This window comes from Leptodactylus fuscus, chromosome 7 (genome assembly GCF_031893055.1).
Source record: "Leptodactylus fuscus isolate aLepFus1 chromosome 7, aLepFus1.hap2, whole genome shotgun sequence".
NCBI lineage: Eukaryota > Metazoa > Chordata > Amphibia > Anura > Leptodactylidae > Leptodactylus > Leptodactylus fuscus.
Window position 1 is genome coordinate 79627452 of NC_134271.1, and position 10458 is coordinate 79637909.

General features: G+C 43.5%; 1 protein-coding gene across 2 annotated transcripts; it reads right to left on the reverse strand.

Moving 5' to 3' along the window:
- ISM2 (isthmin 2) lies at positions 1 to 5863 on the reverse strand. 2 transcript variants are annotated; one of them, XM_075280667.1, is made up of 6 exons: positions 5709 to 5863; positions 1804 to 1965; positions 1431 to 1728; positions 1086 to 1223; positions 929 to 1006; positions 1 to 777 (listed from the first exon to the last, which is right to left on the reverse strand). In XM_075280667.1, exons 1-6 carry the CDS (start codon positions 5796 to 5798, stop codon positions 257 to 259), a joined length of 1287 nt encoding a protein of 428 aa, XP_075136768.1. In that variant the 5' UTR covers positions 5799 to 5863; the 3' UTR covers positions 1 to 256. The 2 variants fall into 2 exon arrangements, with proteins under 2 accessions (XP_075136768.1, XP_075136769.1); XM_075280668.1 differs by having other exon boundaries at positions 1086 to 1215; positions 1426 to 1728.
- Between the last annotated feature and the right edge of the window lie 4595 nt (positions 5864 to 10458).

A 10458-nucleotide genomic window follows, 5' to 3' on the forward strand; every position in this document is an offset into this window, starting at 1 on the left:
AATGACCACAGGAAATACAAGGGGAGCCGCTCGCTTCTCTTCAATAAGGAATACTTACATTAGCACTTTAATGTATGACCATTGGTCTGTTTTATATAAAATATGCACTAATAAATATATGTACCTTACTGTAGCAGAAGGTCATACTTATAATTACACATGTCCAATATATTACAGCTCTTTGGTAAAGATGCTTTTCTCACTGTGCCATCCTGCATCTCATTCCTGGGAAAAAGGGATCAATCCATAACATATCCTAGAATTCCTGAGCTTCCTGCTTCTGGGCAAGGTACTCCTCTTCAGAAGGGTTCTCAGGACACTTGTATCCATTGTTTGGGGGACGAATGGGGTGGATGCGACTCCAGTCACCTTTGCACAGAATCCATGGCAGAACATCTGCCTTGTAATGAAGTTCAGGAGAGAACTCAGCACTGATGAGGTTTGGGATCCCAGCCGCTCGGCCACGAGTCACTAATCTCAGGGAATGGTCATAGCAGCAATGTTGAGCACCCAGGCTGCTACTGTCTCTTGAAAGCAAAGAACGCAAACAAAAGCGAGCACCAGGGTTGTAGATATCCAGTCTCTCCCGCGTTCCGCTAGCATCACGCCACCGGAAACTACGGGCCAACTTCTCATCCCGCAGCACCAAGGAATTGTACACTGCCTCCGAGGGGTAAAAACACGGGCAGCTGGGCAATTCTGTCAGCACTCGCTGCAAATAGTTACTGAGAAACTCACTCTTACAGGTTAGCCACCGGTCACAGCTATCCTGGAGGGCTGAGAAAAAGAGAAGAAGAATGAGCTGCAGAGGAGATATGGAAGGAGTGTGAGACAGCTGAGCATAAGAGAGACTGAAGTGGGGTAGAAGATGAACTAGAGATGAGCAGAAAAGGAGAACCTCTAAGAGGGGGGAGCAGGTTAATGTCACCTGTCTCTGGGGTCACAGAGATGCTCTTGGCGTCAGTTGTCCACAGAAGTGTTGAATTCTCTACATCATCCTCTTGTCCTTTAAAGTCAAAAACAATTAGTATTTACCCCATAATCTATTAATAACCCCCCAACTCTCATAAATTTGAGCATCTCACCAGGACAAGGAGGAAGGTCACAAACACGAGATTCTGTGGCTGTACAGGAATATCCACAGGAGCGGGTGCGTTTTTGATTTGGGTGACCACAAGTTGCGCTGCAAGGAGACCAAGAACTCCAATCCTCATCCTCATAATCTGCAGAACCCAAATATCCCAGAATTAATGGTCCGCCTTCTCCCTGCAGGTCTCTAAACTTACCTGCTACCCCTCTAGTCTCCACTACATTTACAAAATTTTCACATGAAATCAGTCACTGTACTTGTGAACAAGAATATCAGCCAAACCACCCTAAAATTGTAGTGGCATATACATGTATCACAAGAGGAGGGTCTTCAACCTCACCATAAAGATACTTATCGTTGGTCATCCAGTTGTCACCGGGTGGACTGGGTCCATCATGGTCTCCTCCACTGAGGACGTTGTCTTCCCAGTCATACTGTGATGAGTAGTCCTCTGGGTTTTCTAACCGCATGTCATCTGTTGTGGAAATTTCTGCATCAGAGAAGTCATTGTATTCCCAGAAAAGTGGCCAAAAGAGCTCATGCTGAGATCTCCACTCCGGGTCACCCCAAGCCGTGCGAGTGTCTGACAGATCCAGCTCAACTTCTGTCTGAGAACTGGGGTCCACCTCAATGGTCACCTGCAGGATGACACCACCAGATGTGAGACCATGCCCATTAAGCCCTAAACTTAGCCCCGCACTAACAAATATTACCTGAATATTGGGGTTCTCAGAGCTTAGGTTGGCCTGGGACAAACCCTTCAAGTTCAAGAACAATTTGGGATCTTGTGTGGTTACAATATCTGCAGGAGAAGACACCAAACCCTCAGGGGCCACTTCTGAAGTTCCCTTCCACTGGGCAGTTACCAAGTCATCCTGACACAGAAACAAAGAAGAATTTGCTGACCCAAATAGATGGCAATGTAATAAAAGGAACATATACAGCAATCTCTCATAAACAGAGATATAAAAAAACAAAAAACTTGAGTCTTCAGTAGTTGGTACCTTTTTTTTAATGGCTAACTAATAATGATGACAGTTTACAAGCTTTCGCGGCACTCGGCCTCTTCTACCTGAGAAAGAAGCTAAGAGGAAAGCTTGTAATCTGTCATCATTATTAGTTAGCCATTAAAAAAAGGTATCAACTACTGAAGACCCAAGTTTTTAGTTTTTTTATATTTCATACCCACTGGCTAACACGGTACAAAAACATACTTTTTCCTTATATACAGAGATGGCAATGTAACACAAGGATCACACATGTAGCAACTCCTCAAACACAGAGATGACAGGATAATACAAGTATCACACATACCGCAACGCCTCATACACAGGGATGACAGTATAATACAAGGGTCACACATACCGCAACGCCTCATACACAGGGATGACAGTATAATACAAGGGTCACACATACAGCAACTCATACACAGAGATGACAGTATAATACAAGGGTCACACATACCGCAACGCCTCATACACAGGGATGACAGTATAATACAAGGGTCACACATACCGCAACGCCTCATACACAGGGATGACAGTATAATACAAGGGTCACACATACAGCAATGCCTCATACACAGGGATGACAGTATAATACAAGGGTCACACATACAGCAACTCATACACAGAGATGACAGTATAATACAAGGGTCACACATACCGCAACGCCTCATACACAGGGATGACAGTATAATACAAGGGTCACACATACCGCAACGCCTCATACACAGGGATGACAGGCTAATACAAGGGTCGCACATACAGCAATGCCTCATACGCAGGGATGACAGTATAATACAAGGGTCACACATACAGCAACTCATACACAGAGATGACAGTATAATACAAGGGTCACACATACCGCAACGCCTCATACACAGGGATGACAGTATAATACAAGGGTCACACATACCGCAACGCCTCATACACAGGGATGACAGTATAATACAAGGGTCACACATACAGCAATGCCTCATACACAGGGATGACAGTATAATACAAGGGTCACACATACAGCAACTCATACACAGAGATGACAGTATAATACAAGGGTCACACATACCGCAACGCCTCATACACAGGGATGACAGTATAATACAAGGGTCAGACATACAGCAATGCCTCATACACAGGGATGACAGTATAATACAAGGGTCACACATACAGCAATGCCTCATACACAGGGATGACAGTATAATACAAGGGTCACACATACCGCAACGCCTCATACACAGGGATGACAGTATAATACAAGGGTCACACATACCGCAACGCCTCATACACAGGGATGACAGTATAATACAAGGGTCACACATACAGCAATGCCTCATACACAGGGATGACAGTATAATACAAGGATCACACATACAGCAATGTCTCATACACAGAGATGACAGTATAATACAAGGTGTGAATACTTGTTTTATCTATTTTCTAATTAGTTACGCACTTGAGAAAGGGCAGGTGTGCCCGAAACGCGGCGATTTTTTAGCATTGTGCATCATTGTCTTTTTGAATAAAATCCTGTTGTGACCTGAGAGCGCCGTCTTTCCATTTCATTGAAAACTCTATCTTCCCTGGCCTTGGCCGGTGTCCATCAGACGTGCTGCCTCCTCCACCTGACGGTAAACCCCAAACGTAGTTGTGAGCGATTGTCACAACCTCATCAGGTGAGAGGCCATTTGGTCCTTTTAAATCTTCTGGTTATTTCCACCAAAATTTATCAGACATTCTACACTATATAGTGTGCTCGGTGTCTCTTTTGTTTTTTAGTATAATACAAGGGTCACACATACAGCAACTCATACACAGAGATGACAGTATAATACAAGGGTCGCACATACCGCAACGCCTCATACACAGGGATGACAGGCTAATACAAGGGTCGCACATATAGCAGCTCTTCGTACAAGGCTGACTGTAATACAAGGAACATACACAGCAACCTCTCATACAGAGAGATGGCAATGTAACACAAGGATCACACATGTAGCAACTCCTCATACACAGGGATGACAGTATAATACAAGGGTCACACATACAGCAATGCCTCATACACAGGGATGACAGTATAATACAAGGATCACACATACAGCAATGTCTCATACACAGAGATGACAGTATAATACAAGGGTCACACATACAACAATGCCTCATACACAGAGATGACAGTATAATACAAGGGTCACACATACAGCAATGTCTCATACACAGAGATGACAGTATAATACAAGGGTCACACATACAACAATGCCTCATACACAGGGATGACAGTATAATACAAGGGTCACACATACAACAATGCCTCATACACAGAGATGACAGTATAATACAAGGGTCACACATACAGCAATGTCTCATACACAGGGATGACAGGATAATACAAGGGTCACACATACAGCAATGCCTCATACACAGGGATGACAGTATAATACAAGGGTCACACATACAACAATGCCTCATACACAGAGATGACAGTATAATACAAGGGTCGCACATACAGCAATGCCTCATACACAGGGATGACTGGATAATACAAGGGTCGCACATACAGCAATGCCTCATACACAGGGATGACAGTATAATACAGGAGTCACACATACAGCAATGCCTCATACACAGGGATGACAGTATAATACAAGGGTCTCACATACAGCAATGCCTCATAGCTACTGCAGATCTGGCAGTGCATCCACCAACGGATGAGAGCAACGGACAATAAAACACAGATGCAGACGGAATCTCCTTCATCAGGTATCTGTTTGCATTCACCCCACATTAAAAAAAAAACAAAAAAAAAAAAACACATGGCAGAAGCCTTCTGCCATCATCTTTCCTACTTTTCTTCAGTTACAAAAGTAAAACATGACAGGAGTGTCCATCGGTCATTCAATGGAAATGGACACAGACATATGACAGCAATGGACTGTAATAACGGTAGTGTGAACATAGCCTAACAGAACACACACAATTGGAGATGTGAATGTAGCCATAGTCAGATCACACAAGCAGAGACCCCTTCCTTATAATACACAGATCACACACAGCAACCACTACGCAGAGCTGATGAGCAGACCATAGATCACACAGGTATCAATCTCTAGTACACAGAGCTGACAATCTAATATATGACTCGTGCACAGCAACCTCTCATACATACAGTTCACTATCTATCACCCCGAATATGCAGCGCTGACAATGTTATATCACACCCGCAGTAACACAATGTAACACAAGGACCGCACAAACTCTGTCCAGAATCCATTAATGGCACTTTGGGTCCGTTGGTGCTACGATCATTTGCTACTATCGTTCTGCTCCTATAGGGCTGTATTTACACAATGTTTTTTGTTTCCTGTAGTTATGAGTTCACATTTCTACTATGCCAGTGTGCGTTTTTCAACGGCATTTACATAACGTCAGAGAAACGTAAACAAAACGCCCTGTGCCAACCCATCCAAAAAGTAGATGAATGACAAACCGCATCCTCTAGAACAAACAACTGGCGAGCTAGACCGACCGAGCGTCTTGGCCGCGGATCGCACGCGTTACTCAGGAGCAGGAGATGTATAGTATTTACTCTGAAACTAAGAATCGCCCCCCGGGCTTCTCACCTGGGCTGGCTGAAGGGTCACAGTTGGGGCCCCTGATAGACACTGCAGGCGGAAGGTCAGAAGCAGGAGGAGCAGCGGGAGCCCGTGCATGGTCCGCACACCCTGCCGGGTCACTGGCGCCTCATGTGCTCCCTGTGGGGATCCGGCCCCCCATCTCTGCCGCTCTCCGGTCTACTCCGCTCCAAGGGGCGGGGCCGGAACGTCATGAGGCGGTGAGGGGCGGGGCATGGTGGCCTATATGAATGAAGTAGCAGAGAGTGGGAGGAGTCGCTGTAACGTGTAGTTTATAGCGGCGTCTGTGAGGAGATAGCGGAGACTTATGTGGCCAGTGCGCATCTTAGTATCGGCGTCGTATAGCCGGTGTATGAGGGGCACAGTCTTTATACGGCCGGTACATGTGTAATACAGAGGGCACAGTCACTATACGGAGAGGGGCATGGTACATATTGCATATAGTGCCAAATCTAGTCCATAGACTAGACCGCTACTAGGATCCCATTGGTGCAGGTGTAGGGTTCCCCTAACACAGCATTGGTGAATAGGAGTCTGCGCCTCATCTACCAAAGTGTGTGCGCCCCTCTTTCTGCCAGGCCAACAGAGCCCTTAAGAGACACAGCTCAAAAGTGACTTGAGGACCAGGCCTCTTTTTTCAAAACTGACATGTGTCACTTTAAATGGCAATAACTTTGAGACGCTTTAACTTACACAAGTGATTCTGAGATTGTTTTTTCGTAACACATTGTACTTCATGTCAGTAGTAAATTTTAGTCGATATGTTTTGTCTTTAATTATGAAAAAATAGGAAATTTGGTGAAAATTTTGAAAAAAATGCAGTTTTCAAACTTTGAAATTGCAAGCCTTTCAAATAGAAATCCATACTACCCAAATTTTTTCATAAATATAATTAACCATATCTCTGATTTATGTAGCAATCAAATTTTAATCACCCTTTCATTTTTTTTCAGATATTATAAGGGCTAGTTCACACGTGGGCAAAGGGGAGGTTTTTGACAGCGGAATTCGCTTCAAAAACCTCTCCTTTAACATGGTGGTCTATGTAGACCACTAGCTTTTTTTTTCCTCCTAGCGTTTTCCGCCTGAAGAAGCGACATGACCTTTCTTCAGGCGGAAAACGCCTGAAGAATTGCATAGAAGTGAATGGGAGGCGAAAACCGCGCGGTAAAAAACCGCGCGGTTTTTTGCACACAAAACCGCGCGGTTTTTTGCAAAAAAACGCGCGGTTTTCGCCTGCAGTTTCTATAGCACATATAGGAAAAAAAAACCCTAGCGAAAACCGCGTCAAAAACCTCGTCAAAAACCGCGCGGAATGCAAAAAACAGCGTCAAAAAAACTCCTCGAGGTTTTTTACCTCGCACAAATAAGCTAGGCGGTTTTCACGTGTGAACTGACCCTAAGGCTTACAAGTCAAGCAGTAATTTTCCAAATTTTCAAGAAAATTTCCAAAACACATTTTTCAAGGGACCAGTTCAGTTCTGAAGGGTACTTGAAAAGCCTCTCTAATAAAACCCCCCATAAGTCACCCCATTCTAAAAACTGCATTCCTGAAAGAATCCAAAACAGCAGTTAGAAAGTTTCTTAACCCTTTCAGCATTTCACAGCAATTACAACAAAATGGAGGTCAAATTTACATTTTTCAATTTCTGTCACTAATCTATTTATTTAGCCCTAGAATTTACACATTTACTAAGGGTTAAAGGAGAAACTGCACCGCACATTTTGTTACACAATTTCTCCCGAACATGATAATACCCCATATGTGCTGGTACCCTAATGTACGGGCACACGGTTGCTCTCAGAGCGGATGGAGCGCTAATTGGATTTTGTAGGCCAGATTTTGCTACAATACTTTTCAGGCACCATGTCCCATTTGCAGAGCCCTCAATGTGCCAAAACAGTGGAAACCCCCAAAATGTCACCCCATTTTGGAAACTAGACCCCTCAAGGAATTTATCAAGGGGTATAGTGAGCCCTTGGACCCTACAGGTGTTTCACAGATTTTTTTACCGTTGAGATGTGAAAATGAAAAATTACTTTTTTTTATAATAAAATGTCACTGTAGCCCCAAATTTTTCATCTTCACAAGGGGTTAAGGGAAAAATTGCACCCCACATTTTGTTACACAATTTCTCCCGAACACGACAGTACCCCATATGTGCTGGTACCCTAATGTACGGGCACACGGTCGCTCTCAGAGCGGATGGAGCGCTAATTGGATTTTGTAGGCCAGATTTTGCTAGAATACTTTTCAGGCACCATGTCCCGTTTGCAGAGCCCCCAAGGTGCCAAAACAGTGGAAACCCCCAAAATGTCACCCCATTTTGGAAACTATACCCCTCAACGAATTTACCAAGGGGTATAGTGAGCCCTTTGACCCTACAGGAGTGTAACAGAATTGGCCCAATACAAGGAAAAGTGACATTTTTTGTTATAAAATGTTGCTTTAACCCCAAATTTGCATTTCCACAAGGGGATAAAAGAGAAAATGCACCCCAAAAATTGTTACGCATTTTGTCTCAACTACAGAAATGCCCCATATGTGAATGTAAAGTGATGTATGGGCACGCTGTGAGGTCCAGAGCTGAAGGATCGCTATTGGGATTTTGGTGGGCAAATTTAGCTGAAATCTGTTTCAGGCACCATGTTGCATTTGGAGAGCCCCTGAAGCGCTAGAACAGTGGAAACCCCCCCAAAAATGACCCCATTTTGAAAACTAGACCTCTCAAGGAATTTATCAAGGGGTTTAGTGAGCACTTGGACCCTACAGGTGTTTCACAGATTTTTTTACCATTGAGATGTGAAAATTAAAAATTACTTTTTTTCCAATAAATTGTCCATTTAGCGCCATATTTTTAATTTTTGCAAGTAGTTAGAGAATTAAAAGCCCCCCAGAGTTTGTTACACAATTTCTCCTGAACATGGCAATACCCCATATGTGGCCATAATCTGCTGTATGGGAACATGGCGGGGGTCAGAATGGAAAGATGGCTATTTGGCTTTTGAAGGCAGTTTTCTGGTGCCATGTCGCATTTGCTGAGCCCCTAAAGTACCAATACAATGGAAACCCCTCAAAAGTGACCCCATTTTAGAAACTACACCCATCAAGGAATGAATCAAGGGGTATTATCATTTTGAGCCTAAAAATGCTTCCCAAAAATTAATGTACAAAATGAAAATTTTAATTTTTCAAGAAATATGCCATTTTGGTGTCCACTACATTGCACCCACTTTGTGTTGTCAGATACCTGCACTCCGAAAACTATTAAGTGGGCGATCCCGAGGGTCTAAAAATTATAATTGTGGGTGTAAACTGCTGCTTGGGCACACAGCAGGGCTCAGAAGGGAAGGAGCACTACGCTTTTTGGGGTACAGATTTAGAGGGATTTTCTGGGCGCCATGTTTTTGCAGAGCCCTGGAGGTGCCAGTGAACTAGAATTCCCCAAGAAGTGACCCCATTTTGTAAGGGCAATTTTAGGGTCTCTGCAAAAGTGTCATGGCATCCAAAAAAACGAAACCGTCTAAGTATGTGCTCCAAAAACCAAATAACCCTTCTTTCCTTCTGTATCCGGCTGTGCCCCAATATCAGTTTATACCCACATATCACATTACATATGTTATCCTGGGTACACCAGTGTCATATATGTGCCCTAATATCAGTTTATACCACATATGACATTACATACATTATCCCGGTTACACCAGTGTCATACATGTGGCATAAACTGCAGTTTGGGCACACAGCAGGGCGCAGAAGGGAAGGAGCGCGATGCGGCTTTTGGAGCGCAGATTCAGATGTTTGGTATCTGGACGCCATGTCATATTTGTAGAGCCTGTAGGGTACCGGAAAAGTGGATTCCCCAAAGGAGTGACCCCAGTTTGAAAACTGCACCCCTCAAAAAATTTATCAGGGGGTGTAGTGAGTATTAGTATCCCGGACGTGACTGCACTGTGGATGGCGAAGAGGGAATATATAAGCGGTGCGGAGGACATTGGGAACACCACATTCCCTACTATGTCCCAGTAGCTCCTATAATTGGGGGAGTCACTCTGGGGGTCACTTCTGGTGTCTTTTCGCTCATAAGCTGTAAACATGGGGTGTCCCCTGATATTCGCTCGCACCGCTTATATATTCCCTTCCTGACGCAGCCAGTTGTGTTCTAATAATTTGGTGATTTTTGCGGGCTTTTGTTCTTGCATTACTAGATGCTATATTTTCTTTATTTTTCTGGTGACATGGCCATATAAGGGCTTGTTGTTTGCGGGATGCGATGTATTTTGTAATGACACCATTTTTTGGTGCCTACAACTTACTGACTACATTTTATTAACTCTTTTTTTGCTAGATAAAAAAAAATAATAAAATTCCGGTATTGCGTTTTACCTTTTAAATTTTTCGCCATGCAGCGTACAGTATAAGTAACATATTATCTTTATTCTGCGGGTTGGTACGGTTACGGCGATACCTCATTTATATTATTTTTTTATGCAATACTAATTCTGCAGAACAAAAACACATTTGGGGACATAAATCAATGTTTTTTGCATCGCCATCTTCTGAGAGGCGTAACATTTTTATTTTTTGATTGACAGTGTTGGTTGTGGGCTTATTTTTTGCGGGACAATGTGTGCTTTTTATTGGTACTGTTGTGAGGTGCATTTGACTTTTTGATCACTTTTTATAGCACATTCTGTAAGGTGAGATAGCAAAAAAATCACTACTTCCAGCGGGTTT

Excerpts from the sequence above, each read along its gene's own strand:
- ISM2 (XM_075280667.1), bottom strand. The coding sequence starts at position 5,798 with ATGCACGGGCTCCCGCTGCTCCTCCTGCTTCTGACCTTCCGCCTGCAG. Across the intron at positions 1,224-1,430 it reads CAACGATAAGTATCTTTATG|ATTATGAGGATGAGGATTGG; the intron begins GTGAGGTTGAAG and ends TGGGTTCTGCAG. Across the intron at positions 778-928 it reads CTCTGTGACCCCAGAGACAG|CCCTCCAGGATAGCTGTGAC; the intron begins GTGACATTAACC and ends TCTTTTTCTCAG.